This window comes from Psammomys obesus, unplaced genomic scaffold, assembly GCF_907164565.1.
Source record: "Psammomys obesus unplaced genomic scaffold, mPsaObe1.curated_primary_1811, whole genome shotgun sequence".
NCBI lineage: Eukaryota > Metazoa > Chordata > Mammalia > Rodentia > Muridae > Psammomys > Psammomys obesus.
Genome location: NW_026585587.1, coordinates 3,835,531 through 3,858,069, shown reverse-complemented (window position 1 = coordinate 3,858,069; position 22,539 = coordinate 3,835,531). Strand labels below are relative to the sequence as shown.

Below are 22,539 nucleotides of genomic sequence, written 5' to 3'. Positions count from 1 at the left end.
CACACACACACACACACACACACACACACACACACACACACACACACCACACTGAATTAGCATAGATACCAGCAGCAGACAGGTACAGAAGTGTGTAAACCAACAACCTACTTGTGGACAAGACCAAGAGGAAGGTGCTAACAGCTCAGCCTCCGGACACAGTCCCAGAACCGTGAGGGGAGCTCTAGTCACCCGGGAATCTGTCCTTCTAGGACAGCGCCCGGACCACTGTGGGTCTCCAGACATGTCCAGGATGGCTGTAGAACGGATGGCACGAGAACACTCCCGACTGCCTTAGGAATCAGTGAAGGAAGGCCTTCTTCCTCTTCCTTTAACTTTCTTTTTGGAGACAGGATCTTGCTCTGTAGCCCGGGCAAGGCTTAAACTTAACGATCCTCCTGCCTCAGCCGCCAGTAACATTGGGACCATACAGTTTATGCTTTTTTTTTTTTTTTTTTTTTTGAAAAACAAAATGAAACAGGTGGGAAGTGGCCCTTGTGGCCCCCCTGCCTTTACACTGTTCACCCTTCTGAACTGGGCCAGCGTTCAGCTCACTACAACCCCCTCGCCTCCCTCCAAACTTAAAAGCAGCACCCCTCCCCCAATACCGAGCCTTTCATTTTCCCAGCTAAAATCACAGGACCCTGGGCCGTTAAACTTCTATGGGAAAAACCAGGGCCCCAGAGGCTCAGGAGGACATTTTTCCCCTGGTCTCATTTAAGGGTCATTTTTGCTAATCAGAAACAGGCCTAAACTGCCAGCTCCATTATCCATCACCAGGGGACAGGGGGAAACACACACCCCAAGAACCAGTAAAATCAAAACCAAAAGGCATGGGCTCCCCACCCATGTGAAGTGGGGTGCATAAAGGCTCCATTGAGACCTCACTCACACAGGCTCGGTGCTCCCCTCTGCCAGCCCCGGTGGGTGGGCCACGTATCAGCGCGCGCCCTGTGCGTCCGTCACATGAAACTCTCCCGCCAAGCCCAGGTCCTTCCAAAGTCTGGAGTTGTGCAATCCGTTCCCCTGAAGAGACTTCTAAGTAAGATGCCTTGCCAGCATTCAACAAGAGATAAGTGTTATCCTAAAAGGAACTGGGGATCAATAAAGATAGCGGTCCTAAAAAAAGAAAAAAAAAAGGCGGGGAGGAGGGATGGCCGCCCTCTGAGCATCTGTATGTACAGTGGGTAGCAGGTCCCACCCCTAAAGCACCGGCTGTTCAATGTTGAGTGGCGGGTTATCTTCGGAAATAAACCAACTGTGAGAATCACAGGGAGAGTTACTTGAAAGCCAGAGGCCCCTCTCCTGCCAGCCCACCCTGTCAGCCGCACCCCTTCTTCTGAAGCTGAAACCCCAGACCACAGAAGGGACCAGCCCTCCAGTGTCCTGAAAGCCTTTCTACTGGGGAAGGCGGCAGGGGGTGGGTAGGATCCCAAGCCTACCTGAAGGCTTAGGGGGAACTAAGACATGAGGTACCTTCCCTTTCCACAGCTCTTGGAAGATTCGGTGTCTCCTAACCTTTCAAATCCAGGCTCACTGCCAAGGGCACAATGCCCACTGACCTGTGGGATGCGGAGAAAGACAGACATCCTACGATGGGCTACAGGGTCCCATCTTCCCAGAACATCTATGGTTCCCTTCCACCACTATGACTTCCGGGCTCAAATGTGAGCCCCACAGTGACACCGTTCCTCAGACAGCTCTGCTTTGACAAAGAATGCCACTATCCTACAGGCAAGGACCCGAGTTATAATGTCTCAGAGTAAAACCCAAGAGTTAATCAAAGCCATCCTACCTGCCTGTGGCTCTCCTGACCCTGCACAGAGGGCTCTGTCATAAAGGGCCTTTTTAATAACAGCACAATAAAGGCGATCTAAGAACTTGGGTTGTGGCGGCTCCGTTATGTTTTCATCCTGGCTGCATGTTGACTACATCTCCCCACAAAACTGCATCTAATTTTTCTGTGCTTGTTTCTACTCCTTCCTTCCTTCCTTCCTTCCTTCCTTCCTTCCTTCCTTCCTTCCTTCCTTCCTTCCTTCCTTCCTTCCTTCTTTCCTTTCACTGGGATGAAACCCACAGCTGGTCAGGCAGTTGTAGGGAACAAGGCCTGCCGTCTACAGACAAGCAGCAGGCCGGCTCTGCTTCCTTCCGTCTTCCGCAGGGCCCGCCCTGGCCCTCTGTGTTCATGAGACCGGCTCACCTGAGCAACCCGCCATCACCATGCCCACAGTACAGAAGTCCCGCAGTCCCCCAAAATGGGCAAGGCTGAACACCGAACCTCAAGATCTGGAGAGGAGGTGGGCTTTAACTAAGAGTCTCGTTTCTTGAAGGAGCTAACCCGTGTAAGACTTTTTCATCCTGTCACAAAGGGGGAAAGTGAAAAAGAACGGGCCTGCACCTCTCGGTGTGCTCAGTGTGTCTCTGTATGAAATAGAGTTCAGCCCTGTCCTAGGAACACATGACGGCAGCATCATGCCATCACCAGGGTTATAGAGGTGATGCATTTTGTAATAGCATCTCCCATGTCTGCTTCCGGCGGCTGCTGCCACCTCACCTATGTGTCACCATCTCTACCCCAGTCTGGCTCGCTCTCTCACCCTAGTCCGTCACCTCGAGAAAGGTCTCTTCTACAGCCTTCACCTCCATGAAATCTTCCTCATGTGACGGACTGGAACGGTGAGCCAAAATCAGTCTTTCCTTTCTTCAGCTCTGACCTGACTCCCTCGTGATGCTGATCAAGGGTGTGGAGCCTTCAGTAGCAACTGGCTCGAGGTGACAGTGTGTTAATGGTGTTGGGGGTAGGAAATGTTTCTTAGCCCTCACTTTTTTTTTCTTTCTTTTGTCTATTAAAAAAACATTTTTTAAAACAAACTATTCCATGTCCAGCCCCAATAATCCTTAAAGGGGGGTGAGAGAGACATAGTGTGGGAATGGCCACCTCCCTGTGAGGTAACCTGGAAACCAGCTGCATAAATAGAAGTTGGTGTTAACTAACCCGAGCTCTTAAAAGGCCCATTTGGTTGGACTCCAAAAAAGTCATATGTACAAAATGTGCTGGCAAATTTGAAAAAGTTACTCTGCCATTGAGCATATTGCTGTCAAGGACCCAAGAGTTTAATAAATCATTTTTTGGAGTTTACAGCAAAATGTGCAGTGTAATTATAGCAACGTATTAGTGACTGTTATTCGGGGAGCCATTTAATGTGCTATGCTCACACAGATTTATCTGCCAGCTCTTGTGTTTACTCGGTGATGGCGGCTGCCCGAGTGAAACTCTTCACACTGTTAGAGGCATACGTGAAATAGTCACATGGTGCTGAGCCCTGTAGGGCCAGGGTACCTTGTGGTAAAGAGGCAGAGGGAGGAGCTGCCAAGCTCTTCCCCAGAAGGTAAGTGGAAGGAAGGAAGGAAGGAAGGAAGGAAGGAAGGAAGGAAGGAAGGAAGGAAGGAAGGAAGGAAGGAATCCCTTCCTTCCTGTATCCCTCTTCCCTGGCTTCAGATCTGGGATGCCCCTTTGTCCCCTCCTCAAAGGACTGTGATGAGGGTCAAAACGGGCAGCAAGTAGTGGGTGTCGGGCACAAGGACCATGCAGCAAGACTACACCATGCAAGGACCACCCAGCCCACTTCCTGTCTCCTGCCAGATCCTGGCCTTGGCATCTTGACTCTACTGAATTTTCTTGTCTGTCAAGCAGGGAAGGTGAAACAGCAGCCTCACAGGGTGGCTGTGAGAGATTTGCTCCTAAGGTACCTGCCATCAGATCAATCCATGTTAACTCTCCTAAGCCACGGCTGCATGGCCAGGCAGTTCACAGGAACAGCTCTTCTCCGGCCAGGGTCACGCTCTCTGAAGCTGATGTCCAGGCTGAGTCTTTCCTCGGCTGCTTTCCAGCTTTATACACTGCTCTCCACCTCGGTTTCCTCGATTGCCAGGGCTGGTAATGGTTGCTCCTGAGCACATTTTGCCTGGCACACAGCAGGCACTCATTAAATATCAGCGTCCAGCTCCTGCCCCAAATTGCCACATTACAGAAGAGCAAAGTTCTCCTTACTGAGAGGGTGGCTCTCTACTCCGGAAGTCACTCTATACACGGTCGACACCTACTTCACTCTGTCACAACCTCTATGGCAGCTGCTGAGGCACCATCCTGCGGTCATGAGACATCCGGGACTGAAATTGAGAGTCCGATGGTGGCCGACACCGTAAACTTAGAGTGTTGATTCAAATTAACGTAACACAATGACTCTGCCCTGTGTAGGAAGATTTGAGAAGTCCGTGATCTACTAAAAACATGCCAGCATGTGCTCCCAAGAAGAGCCCAGGACACCACTGTTTCTTTAATGTCTGTGGGTCCTTCTGTCTGTATCCGCGGGGCCTGTGTTTCTTTGACCCTCAGGGCGTAAATGTTGTGTGTCAGTCTTCATGCTGGTAAGAAAGACACAGTCCTGTGTATTTTCTCCCAGTCTGGTGGGTGCTAGGGACAGACACTGCGGCGAACGGAGTTTTGGGTTCAGGGGAGCAGCTCCTGCAGCTAAACTGTTGCCCCTCTTTTTATGGGGCTGGGGGTTGAACAGAGGGCCTCATGCATGGGAGGCGATCACTCAAACACTGGCCTATTCTCCAACGCGTTTCCTCCTTTCTTAAAGCCAGGTATGGTGGCGTACACCTGTAATCGCAGCACTCAGGGAGGCAGAGGCAAGCGGGTCGCTGTGAGTTCGAGGCCAGCCTGGTCTACCAAGTGAGTCCAAGACAGCCAGGGCTGCACAGAGAAACCCTGTCTCAGAAAACAGAGAGATGTCACATCTGCCTGTGCAATGGAGAAGGATAGCTTCCGATTGTAAAACTGAAGCCAAAAATGCGCTGAGGAGGTCGCGATGATCTCAACACCTTAGATCAGAAATGTCTAGAGTCTGTGGGAACCTTAGGGAATTCAGTACTGGCCAATATAAAGTGTCTGATGTGCCTGTGTGTCATCTGTCCCGAATGCTTCACGCTCAGCATTGAAAGACTCAAAGTCATCTGTGGCATTCTCCTCCGCCCTCCAGACCCCACGTGCGTCAATGCTACTAATGGAAGAGAGGGCTGCTTGCTCTTCCAGACTCTTCTCCATCATCTAGGATGCAATCCTGTGTTATCATATCACCACAGGACAGAGACGGTGCAGGAAAAATGAGAGCAATCTCCAGCATGGCCTGAGGGATTTGCTTCTTCTGCTGGATGCAGAGGGTTGAGTGTTCATGTTCCCCCAAAAGTCATAAGTGAAAACCAAACCATCCCTATCCCTCAAATGACAGCAGAAAGGCATAAAGGTTATGTCGAGGGGGTGGTGAAACTCTCCGTCTTATAGTTCTACTGCTGTGAAGAGACACCATGACCAAGGCAACTTTTATAAAAGAAAACATTTCACTAGAGGCTGGCTTACAGTTTCAGAAGGGTAGCCCATTGTCATCATGCAGGGAACATGGCAGCACACAGGCAGAGCTACTTACGACTCAGGCTTTTAAAAACACCAAGCCCCCTCCCAGTGACACACTTGCTCCAGCAAGCCACGCCTCTCAATCCTTCTCAAGTAGTGCTACTCCCTGATGGCTAAGCATTCAAGTATATGAGTCTATGGGGGCCGTTCTTATTCAAACCACCAAACTCTCACAGAGGGGAATTTAGGCCCTCTTAAAGGAGACTCTAAACAGCAAGCCAGTCTTTTCCACCACAGGAAAGAACATAGAAGAAGGAAAAAAAAAAAGTGTGACGCAAAAGATCAGCCTGAGCAGGTAAGGTTCCACCGGTGCCTAGACCTCAGGTGTTCTGAGAACTGAAGGAAATGAGTGGTCCTCCCTTGGCCAGCCACCCAGCTCACACGTTTCATCGTGCAGCCCCAGATAACTGTCCCTGTCCCCACCAGCTTCTGACTGGTGATGACAAGGTTGCTCTTTGGAGTACCTAGGAACCATTTCTGGAAGCCTCCAGTGAGCATCCCTGCGTCCCTTTCCTCTGCCAGGGGCCAAGTGATGACGGGAGCTGATGACTGAGCCAGAGTCCTGAAGAACCCCCAGAGCGCCAGCCCGCAGACGCCTGGCCTTGCGAGGGAGAAGGGAACGAACGACCATGTCAACAAGCCAGCACGACTGACCAGTATAGCACCTCCTTAGATCACCAGCCAGCTGCTTCCCCTCACCCAGCCTGGGCTTCATTGCCCAACAGTGGGCAGGGATTGTTTGTTCTGGTTTTATTTGTTTGTTTGTAGCCTTTCCTTTGTTAAAAAAGTCTTTAGAGAATTCAAACATTGGAAAGGGACTCCATGTGTACTGCATGCACAGAAATCTAAACAAAGCAGGAAGCCCATGCTCACTTGTGACATGCGTGGGTGCGGGTCAGGACACAGACACATGTGAGCAGAATATCAGCAGAAACAAGTTCTCTGGAAACTACCATGGACAGCCAGAAGCCCCGAGGACCTCTCTACATGGACAGGCAAGCTTCCTAAGCCTCCAGCAAGCTGCCGTCCCCTTCCCACCCACCATAAAGGGCATGGCTGGAGGCCCTGGAAGCTACGAGCACCCTATAAAAAGATAAATTAACTCCCTGCACATGCCCACAACCCCTTGGTCTCCTTCCTCTGCTGGATGTCCCGTGCAGGAAGCAGAAGGCCCAATCAGGCATATTAAAACCAGGCCTTTGTATTGAGTTTACCACTCTGGCTAAAAAAAAAAAAAAAAAAAAAAAAAGCTCATAAAGCCATCACAGGCCAACCTGCAGCTGCTGCTGGCTTCCTCCCTTGGCCTGTGCAACAGCCAGCCTCGGATGAATGCACTTTTAACTGCATGGCTCACTTTATTAGCTGCCTTGACCTCCAATAAAACCTTCAGCCTAACAATATCTGAAGCCTGAGACAGGATGTCCACTGAGTCACCAACCTCTCTGCTCCCTTCAGGGCTCTGAAAGCACACCACACACACACACACACACACACACACATCTCACATCCACACCACGTACCACCACCACCCAAACACACACAACACACATACATCTCCCCGTAACACATATATCACAGACACCTCGCATATCTAGCACATATGACACACACACACACCTCACATGCACAATCATGTAGATATATGCAGCAAACACACATATGAGACATGCACATAGCAAACACACAAACACATACCCCACACACAGCCGGTCACAAAGCACCCTGGAAACTGCAGACCTAATCACATCAATAAACGTAGGGGGAAAGGAGACGCATGTAATCCAGAGCAGCTAAGGAGAGACTCAACAACAGGAGGGCCCATAACACATAGGCCAGAACACTGAGCAAGCGTCAGCCCCGGCTGCTCTGCTCACACTGTCATAGGTGTGCCGGAGAATGCCAGGGAAAGGTGGGGGCTGACAAGGTGGGTTTGCCCAGCTCCTGCTGCCCTGGGATGTTCTCAGCCCTACTTCAAGGTCCGAGCATGCTTTGGGCTCACAAAAGCCAAACAAAGCCATGCTTTCAATATCATGCTCCCTCAGTTGTGTCTGGATGAAAACCCAGAATGTCGGGTTTGAAAGAAGAGTTAGGAGAAGCCTACCCAGGAAGCTTTGTGATAAAGGAGAAAAGTCAAACTGACAGTACCTGAACAGACCTCAACGACCCAGAAGGCAGCTAGCTGCACTGTCCCTGCCTCAGTCTGCAGCACGGAGGCTTGAAGGCAGGACCTGCTTGTGCAGGATGTAAATTAAATAAATAAATAGATAGATAAAAAGAGAGAGGCAAGTCCTGGGCAAACGTGCTTTCAACTTGATGATTCCAGTGTTTGGAGTCCTCATGTTCATTCATAAACTACCAAGAGAGAGAAAAAACCTCCCCCTCCCCACTATTTCTAAATCCTAATCAATAGGGCAGATATTCTTAAGGATATCTGCCTTATCTAAAGGATAAGCTGCCCTTTCACAGTCCCGAAGGCTGGGCTTTCCCTCAAATACTCCTTACCAAACTGATCTCTTAAAATCGACTGTCTTTTTGATTGTCCATGTTTATTTTGTTCACAAGCCCAGAGGACAGAGCACACAGCTTTACTGAAACGAAGGAGGGTCAGGTAGGACAGCACACTTCTGTAGATGGGGACATTAGCAGGAAGATCACCGGGCCTTGTCTATACAGAGAGTGGGCCAGTCAGGGTTACACAGCAAGACCCTAAAAAAACAAACAAAAGCGAGCAAGCGAGAGACAGAGAGAGGGAGAGAGAGAGAGCAGGCAAGACAGGGCTGGGGACGAGCGACAGTGGTAGCGTGTGTGGTCAGCATACGTGAGGCCCTGGGTTCTGTGCCCAGCACCGAAAGAAACAGGAGAACCACGTCAGTCTCTGGGCACTTTCACCAATGGTAACCACTGGGCCCGCATCCCACAGCACGGCAGCTTACTAAGCAGCTTTAGGCTGTTGGCCTAACCAAAACTCCATCTAAGCTTATGTCAAAGCCTGTCCTGGAAGGTCAGGGCTGACATGAACTTCATAAAGTCTGAGGGCCTCTCTCTAGGTTTGTGGAGACTCGTGGACTTGGGAGGGACTTGGGAGAGAATACTGCTGACTCCCATCCTGAAGTTGGCCAGTATTCAGAGGTTGTGGATTTGATGTCCAACACCAAAAGAGGGAAGAGGAAAATAAAGAGGAAGAAAGCAAAGAAGGGAGAGAGGGTAGGGAAGAGAGAGAGAGAGACAGAAAGACAGAGACAGAGATACATCAAACTATCCTAAGATCCCAAATGCTAACTATGCTGGAAGCCAGGTTGTACCTTGGCTACCAGACAATCCAGTTCACCTAACTATCTGAGATTGTATGAACCTCTGGTACCTACGCTACTCACTCCAAACACACAACTAAGCCGGCAGGTTATCTTTCTTGAACAGCGGTGGCTGGTAGTGGGTCCTCCAAATCTCACAGCTTATTCTCTGAATCATCTTTTAGTTAACTAGCCCAACAGCTCTTGGCTGCCTCCCATTTCTCTTTTGGCTTCTTGTCACTTAGTGAAGAGGTCCACCCTTGCATGAGACCTCCTATTGCATGAGGTCACCCCATTGCACGCAGTTGGGGGAGGGAGGTAGTGACTATTCCTCAAAAGTAGCCACTAGATATAAGCTGACCGCATTTCTGAGGAGGCATAGCTGCTCATCACAGCTGACTAAAGGACAGAATTACACACGCGCGCACACCCACACACACCTCAATACCCTAAGCTACTGTGTTAGCCTAGAAGAAAAAATTCTTCCACTAAGCAATTACAAATCTCAGACATCACTCAAATGAGATAAAGAGAATCATTACGTTAAAAAAAAAATCTATATTTGAAGAGCAGGTTTCAGCTTTGTGAACTCACAGTTTGTGGCTTCAGACAAAATAATTTAAAAACAGAAATTTGTGTGTAAGCGCCATCAGAGATCTGAGAAGCGTGTCCTGTGGGGAGCTAAAACGGCTTTATCAAACCTTGGCGGTCAGCAACAGTACCAACCAGCAAGCAGGATGCTGACTGAAAAATCCCACGAGCTGCAGACACGGCATCCCTCGACACCCTCAGACACGGTTCATGCTTGCTCTGCCCAGAGCCTTCCAGTCTGCGGCATTCAGAGCAGGCCCTCCCTTTCTATCAGGGCTTCCAGGCGCCCTGCCCTCCCTGTCCACTCCGTCTCCCAGCTGCCACCAGTGTGGAAAATGCTGCCGAGTGGGGGAGGGCACCGTCTCTATTTCCAGCCGTCTTCACAGGGTCTGGCTGGAATCAATGCGACAGAATCAGCAAAGTAGAACTGCAAAGAAAACTGTCTGAGAAAGATAAAACTGGATTGGAGAGATAAGCCGAATTCCTGGTTCCGCGCGGATCTGCACACGGCACGCGCAGTCAGCGAAGGAAATCTGTCCTCCTTCATTCACCAGGGCCCGCAATGCCAAAAGCCACTCTTGCTCCCCTCCCTGGGGGACTCGCAGCTCCCGGGGAGGGATTTCCATCTGTGGCGAAGCTTCCCGATCCATGTTCATGGCAACTGGACCAAAAGGAGGAGCCACCCTCAACCACGGGCACCTGAAATGATGCGGGGGAGACACACCCACAGAATGATGAACACTATGAGAGGTTGACTTGGAGATGAAGAAATGGCAAAAGAGCTGAATGGCTGCATTTTCTCCAGTGCTGTCTCTCTTTTCTCCATTTTGGTGTCTGGCCATTAAGCGGCAGAAGGAGATGAGGGACAGGGGGTGGGGAGGTCGGTTTTCGTCGTATTCAACTCTACGTGGAAAGTCATTGGAATAATAGCACGAAGCGAGAGCCGGTATTTTCTCACAGTCACTCGGTCCTCACTGCAACCTGAGCGGCACAGTCCCGGCAACACACTGTTGGGCAGAATTGCCAAGTTCCAAAACCCAAACGACTAGGGGGAGCTGCTGAGCCCAGGTCTTCGTTTTGAGAGCGTCAGGAATGGCACCCCTCGTTACCTCCCATTGGCGCAGCCTCAGAAAACCCCAGCTCTCCGTCCACCGTTGGACACCCTGACCTTGACTATCTCTCTCCACAATGCCGGAAATTGTTCATGCCACGATTTCCAAGAACCTCCTTTTTGGAAAGTTTCATGGACTTTGAAACTCCGTGGACACCTCAGCCCCTGCCTCCTTGATCCCTTCACCACTCGGGGCTTGCTAGCACCCTGCTCCCTAGCACCCCTGCTGTTTGGTGTCCATGGCGCTGGACGGTCTCCCTTGTTTTGACTCCCTCTTTTCTGACCTGGTCTGCCCTCTTGATCCCGTGGGCTTCCTGTCCCTTCAGTGCCAATGCTTATGTTTCACGCTCAGTTTGCTAACGTGCCCACCCCACATACACAGAGCTCACATCATCTGGGCATCCCAGAGCCTTTTTCCTGGTAACAACTGCCAGATCCATGTCTCCACCTCCAGATCCACTCTAGAGACCCTCGCTGGACCCACTGGATCACTGAACCCTATGCTCTAGAGAACTCAAACCAGTTGGGTTACACTTGGCCATTCCCGCCCTCAACAGCAAAACCTTTACACCTGTATTCCCCAAGTGCCTGTCTCTAACCGCAAACTGTGTACGGCTCCAGGCAGCACCCAGCACCCATGGAAAACCTCCAGGCACAGTGGCACATGTCTGTAATCTCGGGCCTGGGAGGCAGAGTCAGGGGGATCTTTGGGGTGTGGCGGCCAGTGTCAGTCGAGCAGAAGTGGTGACGTTTAGACTGAGAGATCCTGGCTCACAAACTAAGTTGGAGAGAGGCTGAGGAAGACACCCAACATTGACCTTGACCCTCCCCCACACCCACACATGGACACAACACAAAGCACTAGATAAAATGGCAACCTCGGAGCAATGTTTGTTTGGAAAGCACTGAGGTTGTGGGCATATGTACAAAGCTATACACTATTTATTATTTAGGTCTCTGGCCCATTGGGAGATCTTCTGGGTATATAGTGAACAGTATAGGTCAGTTTCATGTTTTCCTAAATAGCTCTCTATTCCGTTTTCCCACAATCATTCATTCATTCATTCATTCATTCATTCATTTATTTGTTTTTTCGAGACAGGATTTCTTAGTGTAGCTGTGGCTGTCCTGGACTCACTTTGTAGACCAGGCTGGCCTCGAACTCACAGAGCTCTGCCTGCCTCTGCCTCTCTGCATGCTGGGATCACAGTGCCACTGTGACTGGCTCCAAAACCTTCTATTAAGACACCCATTTTCCCACCACTATTGTCATGAACCAATTTTCCTGTTGTCCTCAGGTCATTCCTATATTTTCCTGCTTCCTGCGTACCAACTCTACACCATCTTAATTATTTAAAAAAGTGTTGCAACATGTTTGGTAGGAATAGCTCTTAGCTACAGAGTGAGTTCAAGACCAACCTGGGCTATGAAACACACTCTCACAAGCAAAAAGAATAAAAATTAATTAAGGAAGTAAAGAGAATTCCTATGAGATAGATGCCTTTCTGCTTGGGATTCGGAGGCCATTTTTCTCCAGAGGGGTTCTGGAGAAGGTCCAAAGACAACAGCCAGAAGGATGGTGGATGCAAACTGACATGATATTTTGATAAATATTCCAAACATAACTTAGGAACACAGATGTACCCCATCCATCGGCACCTCTACCAGAGTCTGTAAACATGGACTCCTTCCAACTGGTACCCAGAAGTGAGAAAGATCAACGGAGCACCCATTCAACATGGAGCTCCTTGACCCAGCAGGACCACTCAACAGGTTATGAAGAAAGGGGGCCTGTGAGCAGACAATAGTAAAATGATGCTGAAAAGGGAGAGGAGACGCCCCACCACAAGCCGGCTTGTAATCTTCGGGATCTGAGTGGCAGGGAAGGCTAGAGCTCCATGTATGTGGCCCTGAATGTCCCTGAAAAGCTCCGTCTCTTGGGTCAGGATGGCGCCTCCGCAGATCAACAAGGTGAAGGCAGAGCAAACATGAACTTGCCATCTGCAAGCCCAAAAACTACCATGCTCGAGCAGCAATCCCCAGCTTGTTATTCTAACAGTGTGACCCTCAGGGGCCGTGGGAGGAAACGAGGTTGGATTCCCCTATTCTCTGCGTGTTATATGCATGTGGGAGTATCTGTGTGCATGCATGCATGTATGTGTGTGAGACTGACGATAATAACCACAATAAACACCTGTAACTCCAAGACAGACAAGTCCCACACAAATTTATTTTGCTATGAGACTGTCAGTCTTAGCACAACACTTGGCACACAGAGACAGTCGCTGTCAATCATCCGTCATTGCTCTCGTCACCGTGTTGTTGGCTGAGGATTGGCACAATCTGTGACTTACCACCAAAGAGCAACCGACCTAAACTTTAACTGACTTAATCATTCCAAACACAGACAGACCACCAGCCGCAGCCGGCCATTTAAAAAAATCACGTTTCTCATGCAATAATCTTGTCTAGAGATGATCACCAGTCGGGGAGGTTCTCAAATGAATTAAGTCACTCCAAAAAACTGACCGTACTTGGTTCCACACTTAGAAGTCTGGCAAAATGAAATGTAGCCGAGGAAGAGACTGCCGTTCGCCTGTCTCCACTGGGAATGTTTTTATAAACTCTGGAGATGGTTTGGGAGGCTTTAAATGATAAATGCCGCAGGATGTTTTCATCACCGCTGCTATGTGTCAGCTGTTCTTTAATATCAAAGAGCCGGAGGACGAGGAGGGGTACCGTGAAATGCTCTCTTCCGGAGATGGCTGTTACAACATGAACATGGGGCAGCTGTGGTTACCTGCACAGACCCTGCACAAGACTGAGGCGGTCAAACCTCGGGCATCAATCGGGGAAGATGGTCTCGGGGCTCCCCCCCCATACTGAGGAGCTGTTGGCAGTGGATGGTAGCTGGGGACGGGAGAAGCACCCTTTGCTTCTCGAGAATGTGGTCACTGGTTTCCATTCTGGCAGATGCCCCAAACACCTGTACATATGGGCGGCACTGACTAGACTTAGTGGTTATCAAGAAACAAAAGAGGGCATGGATTTAGGATGGGGGAGGAAAGGAATTGGATGGTAATGGGAGGTAATTATGATCGTATTTCACTGTGTACGAGTATGAAATTCTTGAAAATAGGGGGGAAAAGGTTTGCGTGTATGTCAGTGTGCTACTTGCATGTTTTATGCCTGCAGAGGCCAGAAGCGGGTTGAAGCCCCTGGAACTGGAGTTACAGATAGTCATGAGCCATCTTGAGGGTGCTGGAAATTGAACCCCCGTCCTCTGGAAGAGTAGCCAGTGCTCTTAAACACGAAACCATCACTCCAGCCCCCAGTAAGGAAACACTTTTTAAATGCCTTCAAAATGAAAAGGATTCTAAAGATGCTTTTTAAACATGTGTTCTTAGAGTAAGGGGAATTTGTCTGGAATTCCTTCATAATTAGTAACTATTTTACATGTAAAGTCTATTTTATCTACGCAGTCGACTACAATGGCTTTGGGAGGACTTTTACATAGAGTTATTTTTCATACTCCTTCCTCTTTTAGAACTGGTAAAATACAGAAATATTTATTTCTATCTCCCCACGTCTAGACTCCCTCGGGCTCTGGCTATTTCGAGTCCACGGCTGGTGTTTTTAACCCCTAGCACACATTCTTTTCTTTCATCTCTGTGATTCCTGGTCACCCTTCTCAGGCTGTCTGGCTAATCTTGCTGATATTTCTGGGGCATACATGGACTCAGAATATGTGACTGAGGGAATAAAAAGAATCAGATAGGACCATAGTTCTGGACCTTTCTTTTACCTAAGAGATTTTTTCTTTATTGGTATGGAAATGAGCAGATGTCGGATAACCTCTGCCCAACCTGGAGCATTCCTGCTTACTCCAGGGACTTTCTCCGGGCTGATGTTCCCTGGGCTTTCTGTCATAGCTATCAGAATGATCTAGGTTAGCTCAAAAAAGGAGAGATTCATTCCTTGGCCCCTCTTTCTGGCTCAGTTCCTTGACTGTCTATAAAACAGGAGACATTCTTGCCACGACGTAGGAAATGTTTTATATCTCCACAGTGAAACACCACAGTGGGGGAAGGACAGCCCTCACCTAAAGGCCCACCGCTTTTCCATAGCCCAGCCTTCAGCTTTCTCTGAGGGCTTCCGCTGAGCAGCGCTGAAGGAGAAAAGGTATAAACTGGCAGGTGCTTTCTCACTGAGGTGGTAAAAGTCAATCAGCAGGTTTTACAGCCCGACCCCAGGATCACACATCTCCCTGCTCAGGTAAGTTGCTTTTAAGAGGATGAATTCAGAGCGGAGTCGTCACCCCCAGGGTCTTGAGAGTCCAAGCAACAATCTGTCTAATGGCTGGACCTGCCTCCACTCTTGATCTCCTCTCTAGAAAACTCAAAGTATCACCACCACCACCTTTCGCTCTACATTTCTTGTCTCTGTCAACATTATCACCACTCACCCCATTACTGGCTACACCCGAGTATGTCCCCCAGGGGCCATACAACTGGTCTACCCTGAAGCTAGAAGCCCAGTCTTCCAGTGGTCACAGACTCAGGCGGTAACCCTCGGAGCACCAGAGCCGCTCATTAACTTGATACGACAACCGGATGACCCTACAGAGATGGTCCAATACCTTATCACCTTTTGCTCACCCCACATTCCCAAAATAAACTGAGGGGAACTCAACTACCTGCAGATGAGCAGGGAGAGGGAAGCCATACGACAGCACAGTGATGAAAACGTGAGCTATCTAATTAAAACCTGAACGAGGGCAGTGCCTTCCAACAAAACCCTCAAATCCTATACACCGTATATCTCAAGGATATTGTCTCTTAGATAAATGTCAGTGTTATAGTTTTCCCTGAAGAATGGAAGCACTTCCAAACCTTGCCTTGTGACATTCCAACAAGCTGAATCACTGCTTCCCACTGCTGTGTTAGTGGGAAAGTTAGAAAGTGGGTGAAACTCTAAAGAATTGATAAAATGCATTTAAAATGAGAAAACTGACTCACTAATATTGCAAGATAAATCAGTGGAACAAAAAGCATCAAAACCAAATCCATTCTTCAGTAACAGATTTCAGGACATGCTTTTCTGCCTTTGACTTAAGAATGGCTATAGAAAGGCTTTTCATTCTACCTAATACGGTTTAATACTCTATTTGTGAAAGTATTCCCCAAATACGGTTAAGCATCTTAAGTGAATTGTGAAGATGATTTTTGCTAATTATCCCTCAAAAACATGTCTTTATCTTCCCAGACTCTTGTTCTCCAGGGCAAATTACATGTTGGGGTCACAATGACATCCCTTGTTCTCCCAAAACTTAACTCTTTCAGCGCCTACAGGCTACAGAAGTTTTGCTCATAAATCAGCACTCATATAGTTTACTCATAAATCCAGCTCTGAGGATAAGAAATGCCTTGTCTCCAATGGACAGGGCCCACCATGCATGGGGCACCAGAGGACATGGCATTTGTTTGACTGAACTGCTGCAAAGATTAAAGATGTTATGGAAATTGCATCTAATGAGAGGGTGACAATGCTTAACACCTACACACACCCCCTAAAGTTATCATGCCCAAAGACAATCAGTAGGTAGTGAAAATTAAGGCTCCATCTCTCGCTTACCAGCAATGAGCTAACCCAAAGCACCCTTGTGCCCGGCTAAATCCTGCAAGCCCCCTTGTACCTAATGCTGTGTCTTGAAGCAACTCCGGCAACTGTGTGTGACATTCAAATGCTCACTGGGTCACTGACCATCCCCATTACTCACAGCCCTCCTCCCCTGGGTCAGCAGAGCACTGAGACTTGCTACATCCGGTCCTGCGTCTGGAGCCATCACCTCCCTCTACAGTATGATCAGCTTCACAGCACCACTTTAATTTCAGCCGATAAATACAACCATCACGGGCACTGCACGGCCTCCCAAGCGGTGTGAAATGAATTTTCCAGGCGGCCTCAACAAAAAACAAAGGCCCGGGCTATCGCACGACCCCATAAATCACAAAGCGTGTGGTTAAGCTCCAACCTTTGTTTCTTCCTGCCCGTATTCCTTCACCCCTGCCTTTTTGGGGGGACAGGAGTTGGTGCTTCTTCACTTGTGCACAAGAGGAGCGGTCAAACAACAACACAAAGAGCCCCTCAGAGCATGTGACCTCAAGGATGTTCTGAGATGATTTTGGTGGCCCGCAACTGATTAGGATGACAAAGATCAGCCACTGTCACACCTCAGACACCGGGCTCTCTCCAACGTGTGTCTCTCTCACCCCGTCCACACTCCACTCTTGGCAACCCTGACCAGGAATGTGAATGCATGATGGACTGTGGGTCCACCGGAGGACAAGCTCTCTGTGGACAAGGACAGCCCCCTGCTGTCTTCAGGGCTGTACTTTGAACTGGGTGGACAATCAGGAAATATTGATTACAAAAAAATAGAAAATAAGTCTGTAGTTAGGAAAAGGTGTTAAATCAGGGCAGTGTGGCATGCAAGGCCAAGAAATTCTCCTCACCCTGAGATTTACTCTTGGGATGTCCTGGAGGATTAATGATGGAACTACAGAAATGCCAAACTGACAATAACCGAGCTAATTACTCTTGAGATAAGTTCTAGATTTATAAAACCAATTCTCCTGGCGGTGATTTTTTTCACATTTTAAATTTTACAGCAGTCTGTGGTTGTCTGTGCAACTGCACCCTGGTATAGAAAACACGTGTGTGTGTGTGTGTGTGTGTGTGTGTGTGTGTGTGTTTTTGCGTGTGTGTATAAGCAGATGCGGTTACTCCTAAACTTCGCTATTCAAAATCACAATACTTCATTTCAAAAGTCACAGAAAAATAAACCGGAAAATGCCATTGTACGGTGTCGGCCGCCTCCACAGCCAGTCACTGTTTTCTTGATGTTTCTCTCTAACCACTGATTTTTTTAAAAAAAAACTCTTTGAAGTGGAAGAGTAAATATTATCATGTTATAGTACTTGGGCCCAACTGTGCAAATACAAGGGCATTGTGTTCCGCTCGGGGGCCCGGGCCGGTCACACCTTGCAGACGGGGCTGCTATGGAGGAACCAACGTCGCCTATTAAATAAGCGCAGGGGCAGGTCGGGCTGTAACTCAGCTCTCACAGCGAGCCACCTCTTAACCCTCCTCACGCAGCCACATGGGAGTGTTCAGGGAGAAATGCTGGCTTCGGAAAATGGGTTTCTGCGGTGCAGGGGAGGTGGGCCACGCGTGAGCCCTGAGAGGCTGCACCTCCCAGCAGCTGGCTTTTACTGCCCCCTCTAGCCCGCTGCTGCAGGCTCGCCGAGCGGGCGGGGAGAACGGCAGGGCAAACGCCCTGGGGCACCCTCCTGCGCCGCGAGGCCCGGGGCTCAGCCAGGGGCCCGGAGGCAGCATCCTGAGGTGGCCGCAGCTCCCCGCGAGCACCCCGCCGCGGCTCACCTTGCCCGGGAGGGGTCCCGGCAGCAGCAACTTGAGAGCCTGCCTCTTGAGCTCCACCAAGCGGGCGTTGCAGTTCTCGCACCAGACGCCGCGGTCCGAGCCGGGGGAGGAGCCGCCGCCGCTGCCCGAGCCGGGGGAGCCGGTGCCGAAGCCCGGCGAGCCGCCCAGGGAGCCCGGCGAGCTGGTACCGATGCCCGGGGACGCGGGGCCCGGGGAGCCGGTGAAGGAGCTCGGGGACGAGGTGCCCGAGCCCGGGGACGGGGTCCCGGACGAGCCGAGCGCGGAGCCCGCGCCCTCGGGAGTGGGCCGGTTCCCGGTGCGCGACTCCTCGTACGCCTTGCGGTACCAGCTCTCGGGAGAGAAGGGCGCGGCGGGCTTGGTGGGCGAGCACGCTTCGCCGACCTGCGGGAGAGACGCGCGGCGTCAGGCCCCGCCGGGCCCCCGGCGCCCGGGGGGCCGCGCCGTCCCGCCCCCCCCCCCCTCGGCCTCCATTCCACCCTCGCCGGCGTCACCGCACACCGGTGCCCTCCCCCCGGGGGTCGGCAAAAGAGCTCGCGGGGCGCGGATGCCCCGCAGCTCACGCCAGAACCCCAGACAGCCAGCGCCCCGCTCTTCCGGCCCCGGCACCCACACCTAGCAATTGCCTAGGCACACGGTGCTGGAGCATCCTATCCCGGGGGCGGGGGGCGGTGACTTCGGGGTGTCTGCTCTTTCGGGGTGCAGCTCTCCGGGTCCCGGGGGTAAAAAGAAAGGCGTCTCCCCACACCCCCCGCGCTCCGGGCCAGCGATCTGAGGGGGGAACCGCAGAGGAATTCCTGGGGAGGAAGCTCCCCCTCGGCTTAACTCTGCAAAAGTTAGGGGTGCTGGGGAGGGGAGGGCCGGAGCCGGGAGAGCCGCGGACCCGCCTCCGCGCACGCTCGGCCCCGCCGGCCCGCGGACCCGCCGGGGCTGGGGACCGTGCGCCCGTCGCCGGCTCCCGGGAAGCCGAGGCTACCCCGCCCGGGTGGGTCCCCGGGAACGCACGTCCGCGCGGACGCGGACGCAACTCACCCCGTATCTCTTGCCCCGGCTGGAGACCGCAAGCCTCTCTTTATTCCCAGCCACCGAATTCATGGTGGCTCCTCCGGAGGACAGGGTCCAAACGCTCCCGCCAGGCTGCATCCACAGGGCCTGCCGACCCCGAAGGCGTCCCCGCCGGTGGCGGGGGTCGGTCCTCAAGTCAAGGTCTCCTGATGGGAGGGTGGGGAGGGGAGCGGGAAGAATAAAAGCAAATGGACCCCCGAAGTGACAGCGCCAACGGGCAGGGAGGGCTGGGGCGGCGGGTGGCTCTCAGATAATGGGTTCCTTCATGTCTCTGCCGCCTGCAGCCGCGCGTCCTGCCTTCGCGGTCACATCCAGACCGCTGGCATCCTCCTGCTGCCGGAGCGGCGCGGTCTCCTCCGGCGGGGCCGCCGAGGGCGCGGGGCGGCTGCCGGGAAGGTGGGTGAGCCGTCGCCCAGCCGAGCCGGCGGTGGGAACTCGCCTCCTTCCCCGAGCTCTCTAACTGAGTTCAAAGAAATTCTCCCCAAAATATAAGGCTCCAGACTCGGGGAGGAGCCTCGGCGTGTCGCCGAGCCAATATGCGCCGGCCCGTTTTTTCCTCCTGACAGTTGCGCGCAGGGCGGTGGAGAGGGCGGCCGTGCGCGGCCGGGGATGCGGCCGGAGGTCAGGACGCGCGTGTGCGCCCGGGCGCAGCGCGGAGCTTGGGGAGCCGCGGCCCCGCCGCCTCGGAGCCCGCCCGGCCGCCGCCGCCGCCGCCGCCGAGCCAGCCCCGAGCCATTTACGGCCGGGCGCCCGGGCCTGGCATCGCCAGGCGCAGCCGGGGCGGGGGCTGGAGTTGGAGGGGGGCGGGGTCGTCAATCTGGCTCCGGGCGGGGAAGTTGCTGGCTCCGGGCCCGAGGCCGGGGGCTCCGGCGCTGCCCACCGCGCGAGCCTGCAGCCCCGAGCCGGCCGCGCTGCGCGGAAATGCGGCGCCCGGGCCTCCCCGCCCCCTCCCGGGAGCTGCTCTCCTCCTCCCGGCGGCGAGGCGCGCGGCTCGGCCCTTTGAAACGCCGCCGCGCGAACCGATTGAGTCACAAACAAGTCCGCAAACAGGCCGGGGCTAACCCCCCGCCCTTTGTTCTCCCAGACCTGCCTGGCAAACCTTTCCTCCACTCGCCCTCCCAGCCCCAGCCGGCTCGGGGTCCCTCCTCCCCACCCCCGCCCCCCGGACCCGGGTCTGAGCGCCCGGGGGAGGGCCGAGCCCGCCCACCGGCCCAAGGGTGTCCCTGTTAATGCCGGGGAGACCTCCCGAGACCCGCACAGGTGAGCCGGGGAGCCAGCGCGCAGCTGCCGGGCTGGGGAAACTGAGGGATCGGCCGCGCCGCACAGGCGCGCGGGAGGACTGCACGGGCCTGGAGAGGGGGTGTGGCGCGGGCCTCAGGCGGGGGGTCGGCCCCCTCGGGCTCTGGCACGTGTGCCCGCCAGCGCCCGGACCCGGGGGGTGTCCGGGGCACCCAGCTGTCGCCGGCTGTCCGGTTCTCCCCCCCCCCCGGCCCCGCCCCCACCCCGCGCAGCGCCCCGGAGCGCGGGGACGCGGGCTCCACACGTGGCTGCTCCGGGGTGTCGTTTTTCATTCCCCGGGAGGACGTTTCTCGTGGCGAGCCGGCGGGTCTGTTTTGTGGTGACCTTTAATTAACACCCCGCGAGACGCCTCCTGCAGGAGCGGCCGGGCGCGGGGATCACGTGTGGTGCAATGGCATCTCGGCACCCCGGAAAGACCTGGCCTGGGGCTAGAGGTGGGGGCTGGAGGGCGACGTGGCGGGCCTCCCTGGCCTCTGCCTCCCTCCGGACAGCCGCGTCAGGAGGAGGGAGCGGGGGACCTCGGTCCGGGGTGCTGGAACCCTGGGCAGCGCCCCCCAGCCGGCCTTCCCGCGCGGCCCTCCCCGCCCAGCGCCCTCTGCAGCCCGCGCCCCCGGGGTCTTTCGCAGCCTCGGGAAGCGAGGAGAGGAGGTCAAAAGGAAGATGCTGCGACCACTGTGGAAGTTTCCATTACGCGCCTACTCTCCATTTCAACGGGATCACGTCTGCCGGGGACCTCAGGGGGACGGGGAGCCTCCGGGCAGCCCGCGCCGGCCGGCTGCCGCAGCATCTGCGTGCTGCCTGGGTGCTGCGGGAAAGATGTCGCCATTAGCCACGCGCGGCCTATCAGCCCCAAGGCAGCATGCGGCCAGGTGAAATGGACGATGCCGTGAATCCCGGAGTGGGAAAGGTGGGGTGTCGAAGGGGGAGAGCCGCCGCGGAGCTGCGCGATTCGCCCTGGAGAAGGATGGGTCCAGAAAGGTGCATCCCAACGTCCCCGCGGTCCACCGCGTGTTTGGTGGGCTCCGAGCGCCCTCTGTTGGCGAGATGTTATAGCTGGCGGCTCCTCAAGAGAGCTGGTGTGAAATCTACATACAGGGAAATGCATACAATTTAAGTGTAAAACGAGTTTCTATAAATATCTGTGTATGAGTGTGTGTATATGCAATCTTATATAGTCCGCCAGAAAATTAAGATGTAAATTCTTTTCACTGAAAAGAAGTCCCTCTTCCCCCGTAGTCTCCACCTCCATTAACAATCAACAATCCCAACTTCCATCACCACACATCAAGTTTTAACTGATCTTGAGTGTTTTTTTTGTTTGTTTGTTTGTTTTGTTTTTGTTGTTGTTTTGGTTCGGTTTGGTTTTGTCTACAGAATCCATACATCTTTTGTGTTTGGCCTAACATGGGTTTGGGGTTTCCTGTCACTGTTCGCATGGGTCTGTTTCCTATTTTGCTGTCTTACATTCCTCCCTCCTGCTTGCCTTTCTTGTTAATTGAATAATGTCTTCGTATTCTTTTGCCCTTTGAGTGGGTTTCTAACTCTAATGACTCTCAGATGACTCTTTGACTTAGCCTGGGCTGTTTAGAGGTAACATTGTAGAGTTCATTAAAACGCACACTTTCAGCAAGCCCAATTTCATTTTACCTCTGTCCTTTGGGCTAATGATTTAAATCTACACGTTAAAAAAAAGTCCACAATATGATCGTTTCATTTATATTTTAAACAGTCTGTCTTTCCGAGGCACTAGGGAAAACGTGGTTTTGTTCATGTATTTACCCAGTTTTTGTTTTTTTTTTTTCATGTCTGGATTCTATTCCCCACCCCACCCCCGTAGAAACTGAATTCTTTCCAACTGAATTCTTTTCTTTCTAGAGAACTTCCTTTAGCCTTTCTTTCTTTCTTTCTCATATTATGTGTATAAGTGTTTTTGTTGGGGTGTGTGTGTGTGTGTGTGTGTGTGTGTGTGTGTGTGCACGCTCATGCTCCCTCTAGAAGCTGGTTGCTAGACCCCCTGGAACTGGAGTTACAGACTGTTGTGAGCTGCCATGTGGGTGCTGGGAACTGAACTCTGGTCCTCTGCAAGAGCAGCCGGTGCTGGAACCTCTGGCCCATCTCTGGGCTCCTCCTTTAGCGTTTCTTGCACACTCCTGGCAGCAAATTCTCTCAGTTCTGCTTCTCTGCCTTACCCTCTGTTGAAGGCCTGTGTAACCAGATGTGGAATCCTCAGTGGTGGCTGCTTTTAG

The 22,539-nt window shown here is 52.5% G+C and overlaps 1 protein-coding gene across 1 annotated transcript in view; it reads right to left on the bottom strand.

Annotated features, from left to right (window-relative positions):
- Positions 1-19,107, bottom strand: part of Kif26b (kinesin family member 26B) — a 399,468-nt gene extending 380,361 nt beyond the window's left edge. Inside the window, exons 1-2 of the mRNA XM_055608810.1 lie at positions 18,962-19,107; positions 17,912-18,313 (exon numbers count right to left, since the gene is read on the bottom strand). Of these exons, the coding sequence (XP_055464785.1) occupies positions 17,912-18,313; positions 18,962-19,072 (513 nt within the window). The 5' untranslated portion in view covers positions 19,073-19,107. The remainder of the gene's footprint in view (positions 1-17,911; positions 18,314-18,961) is intronic.
- Between the last annotated feature and the right edge of the window lie 3,432 nt (positions 19,108-22,539).